The following is a 20,402-nucleotide window of genomic DNA, read 5'->3' on the forward strand; positions in this document are numbered from 1 at the left end:
ACAAAAAGAAAGCCACAAGGGGAATGGCATCACCCAAGCTGTAACAGGAAGCAATACGGGGTACCACTTGCCAACACTTATGCTCTTCCTCAGCCAGTGCTTTTAGTTCTTCTTTCATGAGTGCTACATTCACTCAACTATAAAGACATACCTGAGTACTGAATGTTATTTTATTAACCCCTGGTTCCAGTATTAAGTTGTTGCATTTCAACACATGAGCCCCATCTTCTAAAGTCACCCCTGAGGGCATATCCAGCGAACTGCTGCTCTCTTGCCTTCGTAGTAGCATGTGTACATTTTTGCAGATAATTCCTGCTGTGTTCAAAGAGTTATCTGAGGGACTCCGTTCATACATTTCATATAGTTCCAGTGCTGGCAAGTTGTTTCTTGACAAAGGAAAGCCTGCAACTTCATTTGGAAAGCTGATAACACCATTGGAAGTTTTGTGCTTAGTGAGCCACTCAGCGGTTTTTCTGTAACTATTTTTTTCAATGCTGAAGTGAACATGGATGGAAATCTGATCCACTTGGACAGGGATGGGCATTTGGCTCAGCAAAGTCAACTCAATAGATAACTTTCCACCCACATGGACAACAGCATTTGGAGGGTCAAAATGTAGAGTTTTCAACTGCGCAAAGGAGTGCATAGGCAGTATAACCTTTTGACCTGGAAAGATAAAAACAGTGCTACTGGAGATCAGCAAGTCTTTTATCTTAAAAATTTAACCCCTAGAATTAAATGGGTCAACAACTTTTCAGAATTAATCTTTTCACAACAAATCAATACTTACTTTTTTTTTTTTTTTATCTTGCATAGACATGAGACTTAAAGATGCTGAAATTTGTTTTCTAACAGTTACATTTACTACAATTTTAGTACTTAGGCTATTAAAGACAACTAAATTAAGAGAGAGTGTCTAAGCAGAAGTATAACATTTTACTACTACGTAAAGTGTTCTGAATGAACACAGTAGCATGAAGTAACAAAATTCCCAGAGTGCATAAATTAAGAGTAAGTACAAGTTTAAGAAACTAATGATCGGACTGGTGCCTTGAGCCACAAGCTTTACCATACAAGGGTTTTTCATTCTCTTTTCTAGATTCCACAAAACAGCACTGAGACAGTACCAAAAATAAAGAAGCAAGTCTAAAATAACATATTACTTATGGTACATCCATTCATCAAGAAAAACTTCTTCAAAAAAATGAACAGTCTTCAGATCTACAGGAAGTATTCCATATGAATTTGAATTATGATTAATATCTGAGGATGAGGTATTACTGAAGCAACAGGAAGAATGAAGAGAAGAGGTAGGACGGTCAAAATAATAAACTGCAAGTGGATGGGAACAGATCTAACATCAAAACCAAAGAAATCATCATAGAGCTGGCATCTGCATGCCAGCAATGTAGAGACAAAGATAAGTTAGGAATTGAAAAAACCCAACACAAGATAAATTATGAGCTCTCAAAGCAGAGAAACAGATAAGTGAAGGAAAACAAAGACTTTCCAGTATTCAGGATGAAAATGCTAATTACCCGTTCATCTTTGACTTTTCTTAATTATTGCAGAAGTTTTATAAATGTTCTGGAGATGACAAGAAAAGAACCACATTGGTTCAGAAGTTATACACAATGTAATGAAGACAATCAGAAAAAGCCTTCCAACCTACTTTTAGGGAAAGATCAGATTAGAGCAGCTTAAGTTTTAAGTATTTAAGAACCAGACTTACCTTGGTTCTCTGCTTGCTGATTGGCAAAATCTAGTATTTCTTGGCAAAAGCTTTTGCGTTCATCTTCTGTTAAGTGATTATCACCAGCTAAAAGGCTGCTTGTTTGAAGATAACTAACAAAGTTAAGGAAACATGAGGTAGAACCCTACAACATTCAGAAATTTGACTGAAAACGAGACAGTTCAAGTACTGCCTTTCTAATCTTTTAATACAAGACCTGCTTTTATCATCACCACACTCTTCCATTAGAAAAGAAACAATGGAAGATTTACTATCACCTGAGAATATTGCAGAATCTCTACTTTTTGAAGACCTACTAAAATATGATCCATTATTAACCTGTGCAATCTTCCCCCACTTAAAAAGATCAGCGAGCATACAAAATTCATTATGTGACAATAGGTAAATGCAGCACACAAGTTAAAGACCCAGTGTGTTGCATTACACTGCCCACCGTTTAGAAGTAAATAACTTGAGTATTTGATTATATTCCAATTTACTTGGCTGAGAATCTGCCAGCTGTTACAGCATCACTTACCATGACCTTCTGAGTGCTGGAGATACAAATGCTCATGTAAGTATTTAGCTAAGACTTCAATATTACTGGCTCAGATTCTTTAAGAGCATTTGCACTGAAGCAGAAAAATTTAAGAGCATTTAAAAGCAATGTAAGAATTTTCAAAGGAGGCAGACATTTACAATGTCTAAGTTCTTAAAAAAACGAATAATAAATAAAAAGAACAAAACCCAAAACACACTACAAATTTGAATTTTGCTCAACTGATTTTTAGCTACAGTAAGATTCCTAGTACTGTCACTTAGAGATTAAAATAGGAGTGTCTTAGGCAAAGAAAATAACAAAACAATAAAAACCCCAACAACTTTAAAAAAAAAACCTAGAAGGACCATTCAAAAAAAGCTGTCTTTCCTTGCAATTTCTACAAGAGCTGCCCGGGAGAAAGCACTCTGTTCAGCTAACCACCCAGTTTAGAACACCTGGAAGAATTCCATTTATAAGTATGGCACCAAAGAAAGTAGTAGCCTTCCCCCAAAACACCAAAAATAATGAAAATTTGCCATTTTGCTATAGTATATAATATCCTGCATGCAGCACAAAAGTTCAGATTAGAACCAAGTTATTTAATTTAACTACCAAATTTAGGCAACAACATATGAGGCTAAACGAAAAGCAGAATTCAAGTTGTGCTGTTTCTAATGCCAAAAAGAATACAACAAAACACCCAAGGCCAGTCAGTAGACTTTTCCCCCTACACACACCTCTTAACTTGAAAGTAGCAACAGTACTGCAACACAGACAGATTTAATATTTAAAAAAAATACAGTTGTAGCGGATAGAGTTGGTGTATGAAAATAACGCAGAGAGTATCAAAGTGAAGAATGTGAAGCCTGTCAAATATTAGGATTGGGACAAATCATTCTCTCAAAGTATTACTTAGCATTTATGTGGCATTTACAGAGAAGATTTCATTCACACATTGAAGACTGAGCTTTTGCACAACTTAAAAGCAAACAACTCCCACTCCCCTTCTGAAGCAGAGATCAAAGGCAGAAATAAAAAATAAATAATAGCAAAAAATATTAAAACACAACACACCACACCAGAGCTGCAAGATTTTCATCTTCCAAGCCTCTGTTTTAACTTTTGGAAAAAGTCACCATCACAGATACCAGAAGAGTCCTTGCCAGGTCAGGTACAGGAAAAAGGTGGTAGCAGTTATAGAAAGCAAGCCCAGAAATTAAGCTCCTTAATACAGGAAGACATTATAATGCCATATTTACCAAATGAAAAAACAGTACTACATAAAAACTTCCACAATGAAGAAGTACAAACAGAATCATAAAAAAAAACTTATATGGTATCTGTTGAACTACTGACAAACTTCACACTATGTGAAGCCACACCTCGAATACAGTGTTCAGTTTTGGGCCCCCCACTGCAAGAAACATATTGAAGTGCTGGAGCATGTCCAGAAGGGCGACAAAGCGGGTGAGGTGTCTGGAGCACAAGACTTATGAGGAGCAGTTGAGAGAGCGGGGTTGTTTAACCTGGAGAAGAGGAGACTGAGGGGAGACCTTATCGCTCTCTACAGTTACCAGAAAGGTAGAGAGGTGGGTGCTGGTCTCTTCTCCCAAGTGAGAAGTGATAGGACAAGACGAAATGTCCTCAAGTTGTGCCAGGGGTGGTTTAGACTGGATATTAGGGAAAACTTCTTTACCGAGAAAGTGGTCAAGCACTGGAACAGGCTGCCCAGGGAGATGGTGGAATCACCATCCCTGGAGGTGTTCAAAAAAAGTGTAGACGTGTCACTGCAGGACATGGTTTAGTGGGAATGGTGGTGGTGTGTTGATGGTTGGACTTGATGATGTTGCAGGTCTTTTCCAACCTTAATGATTCTGTAATTCTCTAAAGCCTAGACATATTGAAAACAGAGAGCAGCAACCATATGCAAAAGGTTTTAAGTGAACCAGATGTTAAAAAATAAAAATGAAAAAATAAATAACCCAACCCCCCCCAAACAAACAGCAACAACGGAAGCAAGAAACAACTCCGCTGTCTGATGTCTGGCAGTCTCCACTGTAAAATAAAAGTTAGAGATATGTTAGAAAAATAATCAGAAGTATCATTTTCCCTGGCCTTGATTTTTCTGGCTCCGCCTTTTAAAGGATACTTTTCTATTTGCCCAAGGTGTTTCTGGCATTCAGCTAACTGTTTTCTCGTATGTGTGACAAGCAATGCCCAGCCCTCAGCAAGGTAAGTTTTCAGTGCTCCTTGCAGATAGACTTCTGCCTTCTGTGGTCCTTTCTTCCTCCTTTAAAAATAAAGAAATGAGTACAGAGTGATTGATGTAAGAACCTTGGCAGCCTTAAAAACTCTCTACACGTTTTCAAAAAGTGGTAATGAGAGAGGAACATTGCATATGAATGCAGAACAAGATGCAGCGAACCATTATGCTCTTTATTTTGCTGGTAACAGATCAACATATTGGCCTACCTTTATACGATTCACTTAAGCAAGCAGAACTGCAATTAGTGTAAATATGCCATGTCAATGAAAGGCTTCATATACAGATCTATCCCAAGTCAGAGCAAGTGAGGTGAAGCGACCTCCCACAAATGTGACAAAAGCCATCTCAAGCTTCTGACAGTTAACTAAAAATACGCTTAATCAGCAATTTTAAAGCAGGAAAATGCTTCAATTAAATTACCATTTTATCACTACACAGCAGTTCCACGGTAGTCTTTAAACCTAGCATTATTCCCTCAGGTGAAAATTTAAGTTACAGAATCACAGAATCAGTACGGTTGGAAAAGACCTGTAAGATCATCGAGTCCAACCTGGGGGGGGGGGGGGGGGGGGGGGGGAAACACACAACCACAAAACCCACGCCACACAACAACAATAACAAGCCACAACCCACCCAACACCACACAGCACCATGTCCATCAAGCTACATCCCACAATGCCATAATATAGGAAAATCTCTTGCGGCTAGAAGATCAGACTGCTTTAGTGAATATAGGGGAGAAGCATGCCCAAACACGTTCCCCCCCCCCAAAAAAAAACCCTTACAACTCCCAAATTCTTCAAAATAAGAAAAATAAAACAAAACAGAAAACCAATGCAGGAGGTTCCTTTAGTAGAATTTAACAGCAGGGATAAACACAAAAAATATATTTGGAAATTAGGAATAAAATCACTGTAAGTTTCACAGTGGGGGAAACAAACATTTTGCAATCATAACCTCAAATATGAAACTGATTAATCTCCAAAGAACATTTTCTGGCTTTTCTTAGGTATATGTATAAACATATGTAGTTAAGATAACTATAAACTTTGAAACAAGTCAGAAGCCACCTTACAAAGCATGCTATAGTAAATGCAAAGTTATGTTTTTGCTCCCCCTGGCCCGTTGCCCTTTTCTCCCTAGGAGAAGAAAGGATCGAGCTAAAGAACATAGGACAGTTAAAGGTAAGAGTAGTAAATCATGAGATGAGAATTACGGTTTGATATGAAGAGATTGTCAGTGTTATTTTTCTTTTTTTTACTGAAATACAGCCTGAAACTTAGGGTATGTTTACATTTTTAAAAATGTAAAATTCCTTTTTAAATACAGCATATTTTCCTCAAGGATTATATTCATACTTTTCAAAGTTAATGCATTCAAGACATTTTAAATATTCATTTACATATAAAACTCTGCCAAGTCCTTTCCCACAAGCTTAGCTGAGCGAATTCTTCCAATATTTGTGTACATTTCAATGGTGGCATGGGACAGATCCTGTTTAAAAGAAAAGAAACTATTATAAGCTTTATATATTTTTAGTAGCTATATGGTATTTCACACAAACTCATAGCCAGTAACTAAGTTGCTACAACAAAATGACCAGAGTAAGTCACTTTTTAGATTTCCCCTTGCCCCAGCACCCAATACAGAGCAGTTAGTAACAGGTCACCTTCACTCCTCCTACAGTTGTTCATATCTGTGTTACAAATCCCATCCCATATCTGTGTTACAAATAGCAGAAGAAAAAAGCCTATTAAAAAATTAGGTAAGGCAACTCAAAACCACCAAAATAATAGATGAGATGCAATTTCAAGCACTTCTTTACACTTGAATCCTCCTGTCTTTTTTTGAAAGCACCTATTTCTCAGTGACTATACGCCATTAGATTATCATTGCAGGATTGTGTGGTGTATCATTCCAGGATACACCGCAGCATAACATATTTAGAACAATATTAGAGCTTGCCCCAGAGACTCACAAGTAATACTTCAAATCAACTACATACAGAACGTGCTACATAATTCTTTCACTAAAGCTGCACATAATACCATTAAGTATATGAAAGTTTGCAGTATGTAAACACACAATTAAACGCAACATGCTAAGTTACAATCGGAGTAAGTACTTTCGCAAGAGTGCCTTAAAGGAATTTTCCTTGAAGCTACACAGTCCCAAATTGAAGTTTCTCAGTCATATTTAAGCTTAATTTCCAACGCAGCCACACTGTCTACATGTCACCTTCTTCACCTTGCCCTAAGCTTGTAATAACAGTGAAAAAATCTTTCCACAAAATTAGCAGTTACAACACACACTGTATACCACCGCCAAAATTTTTTTCTCAAGTATATGATAATCTCTGGCCAGATACATAAAAACATTTCACACCATATTTACAAACCTGCAGCCTCTTCTGACTGCCAGCAACCTTCCCCAGAAGCTCATTCTCCTTCACTTACTGTATTAAGAACTACTCTACCCTTCAAAATAAATTGCTTAAGAGCTTCCAACTGCCTAAATATTTTGCAGACTATCTGTCAGAAAACATCTATTCCTATGGGGCAGAAAAATGACGTAAAAAGAGCTCCCAAAGTCTTTCTTATGCCATTTTTTGTTGTTTCTTATGGAAAACCTAGAAAAATCACTTCTTTCTTTCTTTATTTAAGAACTCCCAACAATATCCTACAATAAACTAAGTGATCACTCCTTAACAGATCAGTATAACCAAAGAGGTCTTAGACACCAGCTACACATAAAAATGAAAAGCTACATTCCCCCAAAATTAAGGTGCAAGCCAACAAGCTTGTAGAAGATTTGACAGTCTTACAAAATATTCTGAAGTTGTTGCATGAGACTAGCCATTGAATGAGAACAAAGCCTTTTCTGGTAATAAAAACTCATCACTTCTTGCTTTCAACATGTCTGAAAATCTGCATTTTACTTTGCAGACTCATTAAAATATTAAATGCAAATAAATTATTTTAGCTGTGTCTGGAAATTTTAACTAATTCCATGTTCTTCTCCCCTGAATACATTGATAAATATATACAATTTATATATACCCATATTTTATGTGACAACTACATAGAAACCCATCTTTTATAGTGTATCTGATATCTGAACTTCTGTTGCATAAAAGTGCAGTCAGAAATACAAACAGGAATGGCAATTCTTTCATTGGCAAACTCTGCAGATCCCACTTAGTTTATTAAATTTAGGAAGATACTGCTGAATTTAGCAGAGATCTTCAGGTGCAAGTTGGAACTGAGTAGGTAAGAGCAGCTAGTAATTCTGAAGATTTTCATTTTGGTCCAGCTATCCAACTAGTCATATAAAGAAATTAAGTATAAAAATGAAACCTGGTATCTTCAGATGAAATCTTTTGAGACTTTCTTTCAAGAAAACTTTGTAAAAATAAGTACCACCTAGTTTTCAGATTAAAAAAAACAACAGCACAGTTTTCCTCCAACTTTTCCCCAGAAAGTTGTAATGGCAGTACTGCAAATATAAGAGATTTCAGAGGAAAATTATTTAAGGAAAGAAAAAAAAAAACCCAAACCACACCCCAAAACTAAAACACACTCTTGTGACAGTCAGGGTTTTTTTGTTTTATAACAGTCTTTTATAAAAAACGCAGAAGATCATTACAATGGCTCCTCAACAAGGGAGCCGTCAGGAGATAAAGATGCATATTAAAGCACAATGAGAATTCTAATGTTTCAATCTATGCCACCTCCAACCCTATTATCCACAGATGTCCCACAGTTTATATGAAAAAATTCAACAGTATAAGTTAAACCATATAACACCCATTGCAAGGTGCAAGTCTAAACCATTCAAAAGGAAGCTGAATTCACACATCAATATTCTTCCGGGGAAGATTCAATTAATTCTGAATTTGGAATAGCAGAATATGACAGCCATGACATTGGCTTTTTTAATAACTAAGTATACATACTTACAGATAATAACCTCCAACTCATAACTGTAAATATTAAAGGTAATCCAAATATTTGAAAATTGGGGCCCATACAGGGTTCCAGTTGTAAAACTAATCAGTCTTGTAGTGTTCAGTGTGTAAGCAATAACCTTGGATACCAAAATACAGAAATACAGATTTATGTTCTCAATGTTATCTTCTCAAGTTTGAAAATTTTGGCCCTCTTCAATCTATAATGTGAACACACAAAACTAATATAAATAACCAAAACTCATACTTACTAAGTAGTGTTTTTCAAAAGCTTCTACAGACGATAAGGCCTCTTTAAGTTTCTTGTAAGGGCTCTGTGATGCATTGGCTTTAGAAAAAAGCAGAACAAGAGGTGTCACTTACAAATACAGTCCTATTTAGTAACATGCCCCCCCACACACCTTTTTCCTTCAGTAGGAAGTGGACAGAAAACTTAAAATTAGTTTTATGTGGGAAACGTCACTAACACTTAGAGACAGATCATGAGTTTCTTCCCCAGGCTCTAAAATAAGATTAAGAAAAGCTGTTTCACAACTCTTTTGTGTGTGCATGCACATTTGAGTGATGTTCAGGGTAGCAGGGTAAAGGCAAGCAGCAATATAGTAACTGTACCAACTTCTCCACACAGTATTTCATAACATTTTTTCAACCTAGAAACACACACAATTGTACTTAAATACCATATTGCGCAAAGAGTAATATTCTCACCACTCCCCACTGCTGGATTTATAAATCAGCATGACAGAAGTATACTGTAATTTAAAGACATTTTACTACTTTAAACAATGTACTTTGAAGGAAAATAGTTAGCAAGACCAAGTTTTTTTCCTGAAATAGCTTGCTCAATTTAAAAGTCTTTGCCAAACCAAGTATGTGTCAATATTTCTAGAAGAAAAAAGCCCCCATTTTAAATAAATGCAACAGGCACCATAGCACTGAATTAAGAATCATACATCATCATACCTACAAGAGCAAGTGAAGCGTCAGCCTGTCAGCTAATGCCTCAAAGATACTAATTGTTCTAGCGTATTTAACATCTGAAAGCTTCTTCCCTTCAGAAATATCTTTGCGAGTGATAAAATCCACAAAGAGTAAATAAATTTGATTGTTCAGCCACTCAAATAATATCACTTTTTAGCTCCAGTTGCAGGTTCTGTTTGCATCAGATCAAGGATGCCCCATTTCCTTTTCAAATAATTTTATTTTTAATACTTGTCTGAAAGTATTAAAAACTATTCAAAACCAGTACTGTTCAAGACTATTTACCTAAAGGCTGATAAATGGAGCATTAATCGAAAAACTTATACTTGCAACAGTAAGGAGATGCATTGACAATTTAAAGTACTAGACACACATTAAAAGAACTCATAAGAAATAATAGAGTTCTATCAATGTTTATATATATGTAGGCATACTTGGAAATTATTGTTACTGATGTATTTATATGCTATGTATTTAAGACAATGTCAGTTATTAGAAAGAATGCGTACATTCCTGGTAATACCTGTTTCAGGGCGTTCTGCTCCCAACCCTGCTAACAGATCGACAGTTCTATTAAGGTCTTCTGAATTGGGTCCCTTCTCTGACACAAGTCCACACAGATAACCCAGAGATTTTAACTATAAGAGAAACCAGATGCTTGTTTTCAACAGGCTACAAAAATCAATATAAAACTGCTTATAAGATCTGTATTAAAGTTGCCTCATGGGAAGAAAGTAGAAAAACTTTCAAAAGTAACTGTTATTCTCACAGTAGAAATTGATTTTATTAAGAATTAAATGGCATGTAAGTTATTGACTCAAATAACATTTGACACATGCGTATACACACATGTCCTTACATGCATAACATCTAATCAGAATAAATCCTTCTGGTTTTCCATATAAACATGAACAAAGCTTGAGATGTTTGGCAGTTATTGCCAAAGATAATTTCTAATAACTGTCTATATTTCTGAAAAATATATAATCAAGAAATGCAGGCAGTCTCCAGTATACTGATTAGACAAGCTTGCAAATTCACCCAAAGTATTGTATTCAGGTGAAAACCTTCTTGAAAAAGAGATGATTAGCATAGCTAATGGTGTTAAAACAGCGCCACACAACTACCATAAAACCCCTTCTAGACAGCAGCTGGTATGCTTGATACCCAGAAGTCAGCAGAGGTTACTGTCTTAAAGTTCAGTTCTGTTGGTCACTTGGTTAATTCATTTAGAATAACTCAATCAACTACCAAGGTAAGACCCCAAAAGAAAAAAGGTCTCAGTTTGTCATTACTCTACACCGTATAAAATGGGGATGGCCATTAATTTTTGGGGTTTTTTAAATTCCACTTAATTTTGTCACTAGTTGCTAAACTTCTTTCATTCAGTCTGTTCCACCTTACTGCTACTCATTATCCTACAATTGTTCCCTTTACCCTTTGTGTTAGAAGAGCTATGAATGGGAGGAACATTTCCAACTCGGGTACGCACCTTCCATAGGAACATGTAAGGGGCATGGGAAGAATCTGATGCACCCATCACCAACTTTAAACAATTTTTTGTTTCCTTTACTCTGATCTCCTCCCCGCCCGCCTTTTTTTTTTTTTTTTTTGAACAGTAACTCTTCAAGGTGAAATTGTCTTTCTATGCTTTTGTAGTAAGACAAGGACCCCCTAGAGTTAGTTAGATAATTCCTAAGTCTACTGAAATATGAAAAAACTATGATCAAAATAAATAGAAAATATTCTACAGGCTATGCAAACAAGAGGATGAGCTTACACTGGTCTTCAAAAACATCCACAAAGATCACAGTGTGCTATTTCAGTAGTTTCTGGAGTTTGTCATCTTTCTAAACTGTTTTTCAACATTGGAAAGCAGCAGCAACCTTGGACACCAACTCTTTCATAGAAATGGAGTAAGTGGAACTTGAAAAGACATTCATGTAATTAGGGAAGGGGCTTAACCAAACTGAAAATGCCACTTTACAACTTTTACTTTATGGTAAGGGGTGGTAACTGAAAAATTGCAAAAGATTACTTATTTGCCTCTTCCACAAGCTGCCAAGGGTAACACCTTCAGTGAAGTTAGGGGTCTATTACTACCATACTAATATACTGAAGAAATAATGAACTATGTAAACAGATTGCTGTAATCTCTATTTATGATGGTAAACGCATCCAAATCTGGGCAGCTTCTCCTGCTATAACTGAAATTCATGCTCCTTCTCTTAGTTGACATGGACTGAGCTCGTTCTGGAGTTTAATTAGCCAGTCATTATCAAACTAGTGGTGAGGGAAGGGGGGACAGACAAAAAGGTGAACACACCCTAGTTATTCCCAAGCCTTACCTGACAGTGGAAAAAGTGGATATAAACCTGGATGTCTCATCTAGACTAGACTCAAGACAATATACAGAACCCCATATTAAATTCCACAATAAAAAGTGCAAAATCCACTTCCACAGAAAAAAACAGTCTGCTTCAAAATTGTAATACCACAACTGCAACACATCATTTGCTCACCTTCTCAGTGGCATAGCTCCATAAGCCAACTGTGTGGGAAACATTTGCATCTATTTGAACCCTATCACAGCAGCCTTCTATTCTTTGTAAGACTTCCAAACAACTCAAAAATACCCAACAATCCAAAGCTCCAGGAGGAACAGAGACCTGAAGATGAACAGATAAATTTAACTGGGAAACAAATATTAGTCAGATGAGAAAATACTTCAGCAAAATACTTTTCTTGATACAACAAAGCAGAGCCTCTTGGAAGAGCTTACTGTAAGAATACACAAAAAACAGGCCAACTCTCACTACCTCCTGGATAATTTATATATATTAGTTCATGAAACAAGGACAGCTAAGCAACTAACAGTGATTATATTAACTAGATTTGATACATTCGCCAAGATGAAAGAGAAGGGAAAGACAACTAATAGGTACTAGTACTTGGAAAAAATCCCAAAATTTGGAAACTAAGCCTAAGGAAAGCAGAGTTAGGAAAAATTTCTGTAAATACACTACTACTTTCCTAAGGAGATATCAGATCTAACTGAGACTGAAATTAAAAGTACACTAAGTAGTAGAATAAAAAACCTGAAAAAAAGAAATCAGTCTAAGTTTCCTTCACAACAATAAATTTGTTAAATAAAGGATAGGACATCTGTCATGGACAACTAATTAAAGAATGGAGATAAAACCAAACAATTAAACAAAAGAAACCACACAGAAAGGGAAGAAAAAAAAAAAAAAAAAAGGACCAAGAAGAGATTATCAGTCAGGACATGATAGAAAAAGACAGGACAGTTTGATACTAGAATATTTCAAGAATCAAGATAAAGATGAGCATAACTAAGGGTCTGGAATATAATCACAATAATGGTATCTCAAAATCCTGTTCATAAACAATGCAGAAAACATTCATTTTAGAAAGACTATGAAAGTCTTAAAACCCATAATAAACTAGGTAATTGACTAATGTGATAGGAAAGTTCAACATGTAAGCACAATGCATTTGGAAAAAAAAATAAAGATCTGAATTATGAAAGAATTTTCAGGAAGAGAAAGATCATAAGAACAGAGCAGTTTAGATTTCCACTATGTGTTTGGTGGTGTCAAGCCACATTAAGAGGTTTGCCTGTATTAAGACAAAGGATCACAACAGGCATAACTACATGGTACGCACAAATGAGTGTCACGGTCTCACAGCCTGAACACCAGCATTCAGATCACCACATCAAGACAGAAACAGCAGAAATAAGAGACAGTGCAGACAAGAGCCCCAGACATTGGAGGCACAAGACAGATTTGGGGTGGAGCTAAAGGGGAACAGCAGGAAGTACCTTCAGAGATTTAGAAGGCTGCATGTACTTATTTTGGAAAGAAGAAAACAACCACAAAACACACACACAAAACATACTATCTATGGGAATTACATGTTAGTTTCAGAATACAGAAAGGTGTCGGCAATGCGTCTGAAGTAGATTTTCTGGTTCTAAATGCAGATGAACAGATGGAACTTATGAACTTTACTACCACAATGTCAGACAGGCAAAAGTCAGCAGCTACTCTTATAATAGCACAGATAAAACTAACAGAGAACCAGACACCCACAGGATTAAGGATATGGGTGAGTCACAAGGTGAAATCCAGAAATATTCTCATGCACACTACACTGTTCTTAAACATGTATTTCAATTCATCAACATCTGTGGTCATACATGGAGGATGATCAGTGTACAACATCCCTGATAAAGCCTCTTTAGAGGATTAAAAAACACCAGCAGAAACTAAAGTATGGAGGGAGGAGGGGTAAAGCATGGAGGCATGCAACACGACAAAAAGCTTCGTGCTGTCACTTGTTTCTCTCTCTTTCTTCTGTCATTGGATGAGACAGCCAGAGACACATGCATAACACAGAAGAGCATTACTGGGCGCCAAAAGGAATTGCAAAGAACGAACCACAAAAGGCGAACAAAGCAGCATCCAACTTGCATGGCAGTAAGAAGTCCTACTGTAGATACTGCTTCTAGTTTGAAACTTTTTGTTACAGACTACTAGCCAGCATATCAGCATATTAACCACTCTGCCTTATTTTCTTCAATACAACACCATTATAGATTTAAATGATGGGAACTATAGTTCAAGAGACTGGTAATAAATCCAGGAAAGAAGCAGACCAATTACCTACCAGCTTAAGAAGTTAACTTTCCAGGTGAAGACTAGAATACTTTAACTAAATACAGGTTTGGTTTTCAGATGTGATGTCTCCAAATTTCTTTCCAAAGACATCCTCATGATGAAACATTCAACTGTGGCACTGTTATAATCTGTTATTACAGCATCATTTTGATAACACACACCCAGACCTTACTGTATTCTGGTCACCGACATCTAAACTTCAAAAATCTTGTTAGATCATCACTGGATAAAATCATTCACATAATGGAATATATTATACTGACTCACTTCTAATAGCTTGAGTTCTTGCACACAGTTGTGAAGAAGCTCCAGTGCTCTCTGGGAAACCTCCCATGGCCTCTGCAGGAAGATTAATAATGTGCACTGGCGAGAAAACAGGTAACTACGCAAGTCCAGTAGAGTAGCTTCTTGGTTCTGAATTAGCTCTCTCTTCTCCATGTCTATTGGCTTTCGGAGAATTAAACCATTCCAGCTCCTCACTGGCTGGCAAAAAAATGTCAGCCAGTTTGCACCATCTAAGTAAATAAAGTTAATATCCAAGAATCAACCACTGCTTTCTATCAGAGCCTCTTCTTCCTCACTCCAGAGGTTGCAAGCTGGTTTATTCTTTCTAAAGTTTATCATATGGATAAATGACTTAATGTCTTAACTTCAAAAACAAAATAAAAAACCAGCAGAACTTCCACAGTTAAGTAGATAACTGAATTTCAGAACAGTCAAACCCCACAGGCATTTTGTCTTAATTGCATGTTTGTTATTAATATAGCAGCAATCACTTTGTAACATATTTCTTACTAATTAAGCCTACCTGAAGTTCAAAACAAACAAGCTTTATCTACTTCAGTATTTCTTACTCAGCTATCATGGATAGATGTACCCCCACTTTCAGGTATAGCATCAGGTTCAGTCAGGACAAATATATTTCACTGCAATTACTCCTGCACTATATTTTCACCAGATTCATAACACATACCTGATTAAAGCTGTTACATAACAACATATACTTTAGCTCATTAAAACAGTTTAAAGTTATTTGATACTTCTTGCACAGTAATTATTCTTGAAGAGAAAGTTAAATCTTCTGTAGTGCAGATTAAGCACATATTTCTATTCAGTTTTGTAGTGATTACCAAATGTCTCATGTAATTTGAGCCAAATCTGAATGCATTTCTCCAGGAAGCTCTTTATTGTGTAACTTAGCAGTGAGCTGTGAAAACAGCAACTGTATCTCAGCCAGGTCAATACTTAGGTAATTACAGAGTTTCGGGGCTCCATTTGTAACAATCATTGCGTAAAAGCAAAATGCAGGTTTTCATTAAAAATTGCTTCTAAGCCTCAGAGGTGAAAAACAAAACTTTAATAGACTATAACTGATGTACACTTGAGTTTGTATACAGCATAAAACAAGAGCACAAACTGCCTAGTGCATCTTCACTGCAATGTACCATCTTTTTCTCCCATGTACACATATGGTACCCAAAGCACTGCCCTGTTTAGCAGAAGCACAAGTGAAGAAATTAATACACTTAACATTTATATAACATCTTAAGACACTTACCACCAGCCCCAAAGTTGACAACATATTGAGAAAACAAGGCATCCAGTTCATCATACTGCACTAGCGCATCCTCAAATTGCTGCAGCATCTCAAAAACGAAGGCCAATTCTTCCTTTTAACACACAAACAATACAAGGAGTATGTTACTGATACTAGTCACATCTGGTATTACAGCTCGCCCTCATTCATACATAGAGCTCTGGGAACTACTTTTTCCAACATTCTTCCACTTTCAGCATTCACACATATAGGAAAACCTGCCATTGTAGCAGATGCACCATTTCTTCCTAACATAGGGAGGTTCACAAAAGAACATTAAGTCATACAGCTATGCCAGTAAATTCTGTTGTGTATCCAGATCCTGATTCACTACAAGATATTGTTCATACATCTATTAAAAATTTGAGTTTCAAATTGTGAAGGCACCAGTTGCAGTATCAATAAAGGTTCAGTTGTACACAGAGAAGACAGCCAAAGTGGTAAGTAGAAAAAGTCTGAGAATTAGATATATCATATGCAGGAGGTAGCGCATGAAGTCAAAGGAGACATGAAGATGAGGTGGAATTGGTGTGGAGAATGGCACTGTACAGGGACCAGAAAATTCCAAAGGAATCAAGACCTTTAATTCTATCGAACAAGAGTTTCTTGCTTTTCTCTATACCAGCTAAAACAAAGAAATATTTAGAAATGTAAAAAAAAAAAAAAAAAAGGAATTCAAGACATTCTCCATATGGATTACTTCAAAATAGACACTTTTCTAAAAATCATCTCCATACATACTGATAGTAATCTAAACAAAGAAAGCATAGCAACATTCATATTAAATATCAATTACAAGTTTGAGTGTCTTTGCACAGGCATAGTAATGGGACATTCACCCAAAATTCAAGAGCAACTACTAAAACACTTTCTAGATGCAATTTGTTTGCTTCAGTTGAGGTCCATAAAACTTTGAAAAGCCTGAAAAGATTCTGCTTCTGTAACAGCACTGTATTACAAGGTAACACAAACCCACTGCAAACAAGATCTAAGTGCTGCTTTTGTACCAGTCGTCTTATTTCCTGCCCCAGCCCTCAAAGAATGAGCAGAACATTAGAAGAACCAGGAGGCCAACTACAACAAAAATTAGTCATTACTAAAACTAGGACTCAAGTACTTTCTTCAATAAAAAGATACTCTTACCTGGACCATGAAATACTCGCAGAAGCTCCACCCTGGCTCAGTCCTTTTCTCTCTCAAAGTTCTCATGTCATCTTCAAACTTGCCTAAGTTTTTGGTAAAAGACATGAGAAGCAATGTCCGGAGTTTAGTCAGAAAGGCATTCCAAGATTCCTGAGAACGGGAAGAGTCTTTCAAAGGGTCAGAAAGTACCACACATCTGTAAAGAGATTGATAAAAATAATTTTTGAGGAGGTAAACATAAGACTCATGTATAAATGCACAGCTGAATACTGTGCATACCTGACAGATTCAGAGTGAAAAAAATTTAGTTTTTCATTCAACACCAATCAGAGGAAGAAACCAAGGTTGAGGTTTATGTTTGTTTGTTTGGGGGCAGGTATGTTGGGGTTTTGGGGTTTGGTTGGGTTTTGGTGGCTTTTTTAAAACTTTTCCATGTATGTTTAAGTCTGTGATATAGTTTATGAGAAGAGTTAAGTGTTTTGCACAAAATGAGTACTATAAAGCTTTACTTTTTTTGAAGCAAATAATAGATACATTATTCCAATTACTTAACATAAGTAATGCTGTAGCCATCCAACAAAAAAAGTCTGCTTAGCAATACAAATCAACAGAACAGTAATTATAGTTACTCCTGGCAAGGATTATGCAAGATACAAATCAAGACCCATTAGATCTCATACAGTGAGCCTTTCCTAAGTAATTTAAAATAATACTCCATAATATATTCTTACAGTATCTCAAATTTGTTTTTACACATCCTATGTGCTAAAACTTCCACCGCTTTTCTCGGAAAATAAATAAATAAGCAAGCAAACAGATCCCATCAAGTCACAATTAAATCAGCCTTTTTTAGAATGTTGTCTTTCCTTAGTTTTTCTATCACAATGCAGTAACATTCAAAAAACTACCGATACCTCTTAAAGGCAGGAAAATCTCTCATCCAAGTAAAACACCATTTCTGGTTAGAAAAGTTATCTTATCCTATGGCAAAATGATTAAACCAAGCCAATCAATCAGTTAGAAACCAAAAGCAAACTGAATCAGAGTTGTTCAAACTATTTGCCCAAATAATCCTGTAATATACCAAACACTGCCTAGGTACAAGCAAAGTGCTGTCAGTGTACAGCATGTTATAACATGTGACTGCCAGTCACTGTCAGCTCACACCAAGGTACAATGAGCGCGTCCATCTACTCTTTTCAACTTCAAATGTTTATCCTGTCCTCATTCTTAGGGGGAAAAATCTCCTGTTTAAAGTTAACTCTTAAGGTTAATAGAACAGAGTCTATATTAAATCTGTGTGCAATGTTTCAGAATAAGGAAGACAGTATCTATTAAAGTTGGTTTCAAATTAAGATTTGTGTATTTTGTTGACTTTAATGAAAGCAGAAACGGTTTAATATATTCATTATTATTTTCCTTAGAATAAAAACATCTGAAGAAACTAGCTTTAAGTCAATTATCTCATAGCAGAAAGGTGATTAAGTGAAAGGCAGAACGTACAATGGTAAAAAATAAGCCCTACTGGCTTCATACTCCCCTCTCACCTCACTCCCACTACCTGTAATTCTGGTAACGTTTTTGCAAGCACCTAAGCAAACAAAAAAACCCTGAAGTTCTAAAAACTGATTATTACCACACTGTTCCCCTTAAACCTCTCTTAGCCAGAGGAGACACTTGAAAGCTTTTTGAAACACATTTCAAAGCCACAAGGAAGAATCCAGGAAGAACTGAAAACAAACTTCTCCCTTTACTGCTTGTGTCAGTCTTCTTCAGTCTTACAGTACCATCAGTTTGAATGCTGGACATCAAGGAAAGTCCTTAAATGAGCAAGGAACCTGTTACATACAGAGTTGAGTTTTTAAATCAGCACACTAGTCAAAAGGTTAAAATGTTTGCAAGTAAAAGAATGCTTACCTGTCACTTTGTTTGTTACAGAAGTCATTTCTTATTTTATCTACTATAGAGGTTCGGGGAAGGATATTTGTTTTGTTCTTTTTCTTGGCATCACTCTCGACTACCACAATTAGCCAGTCCACTGAGTTGTGAGCTTTGAGAACATTCTGCCACTTGGTGATGTCATCCTTGACTGTAGTTTTGTACACTTCCGTGTCCTGGGATGAGAAGTGGTGAATCATCAAATCAAACAGACATTCTGAACAATTTCAAAAGGCAAATTTTGTTCCAACAGAAGACAAACAGAAAGACATATCAAATAGAATTAGTGACAATAAGTTCACTTACTGAAAGAAATCAAATGAGGTATAGTAAGGTTTTGGTCTTTTAATTTAATTTATTTCTAATATTTGGTTAACAGTAAATATATCTTAGTATTTGGTATATTATGATTCTTTAGATTACTGAAATTAAGATTTTTGGGCATAATTTAAACTTATTTTACACGTTCTTGAACTTTACAACAAAAATATGTTTGAAATTACAAAGCTGAACTGTTTTATTCTCACATAGTAACAGAAGTGTGATATTTGTGCCTTCTAACAGTGCTCAAATCTTAATCTGTTTAAAAGCTTTTTCATAAAAATCAGAAAAACACAGAATCATAGAATAGAATCATAGAATCATTTAGGCTGGAAAAGACCTTTAAGATCATCAAGTCTAACCTAACACTGCTAAGTCCACCACTAAACCATGTCCCTAAGCACCTCATTCACACGTCTTGTCAATAACCTCCAGGGCTGGTGACTCCACTATCTCCCTGGGCAGCCTGTTCCAGTGCTTGACCACTCTTTCAGTAAAGAAGTTTTCCCTAATATCCAGTCTAAACCACCCCTGGCACAACTTGAGGACATTTTGTCTTGTCCTATCACTTCTCACTTGGGAGAAGAGACCAGCACCCACCTCTCTACAACCTCCTTTCTGGTAACTGTAGAGAGCGATAAGGTCTCCCCTCAGTCTCCTCTTCTCCAGGTTAAACAACCCCGCTCTCTCAACTGCTCCTCATAAGTCTTGTGCTCCAGACACCTCACCCGCTTTGTCGCCCTTCTCTGGACACGCTCCAGCAACTCAGTATCTTTCTTGCAGTGAGGGGCCCAAAACTGAACACAGTATTCAAGGTGCAGAAGTGTTGTTTGGCACTTTTTTGGCTTCTAGGTTGGTTTTAAACAGATCAATTCATACAACTCTTAAGGCTGTTCTGGATACTTTTTGATTGGTCACAGATCAGATGTCACCTTTGTCCTTCAACTGAATAATTAATTCATAACAGAAGCCAACCAAAAAGCAGTGAACTGTAGACAAAAAGGATTAAGACATTCCAAATTTTGCCCAGTTTAGATTGCTGACATGTACTAATACCTGACACACATGGAAGATGAACTAAAGAAAAAACACATATCTTGAGATTTAACCTCATGAACAGATCATTACTGAAATACTCTGGTCACATTTCTGTATTAAGAAGCAAGTGTGCTGTGCTACTGCAGTAACACTGTTAGATCCTGAGGTTTTTTGT

At 36.4% G+C, this 20,402-nt stretch overlaps 1 protein-coding gene across 1 annotated transcript in view; it reads right to left on the reverse strand.

The window, feature by feature from the left end:
* The window catches only part of TRAPPC10 (trafficking protein particle complex subunit 10), a 44,948-nt gene that overhangs the window by 12,936 nt on the left and 11,610 nt on the right, over window positions 1–20,402 (reverse strand). The window contains exons 4-14 of the mRNA XM_059820214.1: window positions 18,848–19,044; window positions 16,931–17,126; window positions 15,749–15,860; window positions 14,458–14,705; window positions 12,010–12,156; window positions 10,011–10,125; window positions 8,758–8,834; window positions 5,942–6,033; window positions 4,423–4,563; window positions 1,733–1,845; window positions 152–666 (exon numbers count right to left, since the gene is read on the reverse strand). Of these exons, the coding sequence (XP_059676197.1) occupies window positions 152–666; window positions 1,733–1,845; window positions 4,423–4,563; window positions 5,942–6,033; window positions 8,758–8,834; window positions 10,011–10,125; window positions 12,010–12,156; window positions 14,458–14,705; window positions 15,749–15,860; window positions 16,931–17,126; window positions 18,848–19,044 (1,953 nt within the window). The remainder of the gene's footprint in view (window positions 1–151; window positions 667–1,732; window positions 1,846–4,422; window positions 4,564–5,941; window positions 6,034–8,757; window positions 8,835–10,010; window positions 10,126–12,009; window positions 12,157–14,457; window positions 14,706–15,748; window positions 15,861–16,930; window positions 17,127–18,847; window positions 19,045–20,402) is intronic.

Source organism: Gavia stellata, chromosome 1 (assembly GCF_030936135.1).
Source record: "Gavia stellata isolate bGavSte3 chromosome 1, bGavSte3.hap2, whole genome shotgun sequence".
NCBI lineage: Eukaryota > Metazoa > Chordata > Aves > Gaviiformes > Gaviidae > Gavia > Gavia stellata.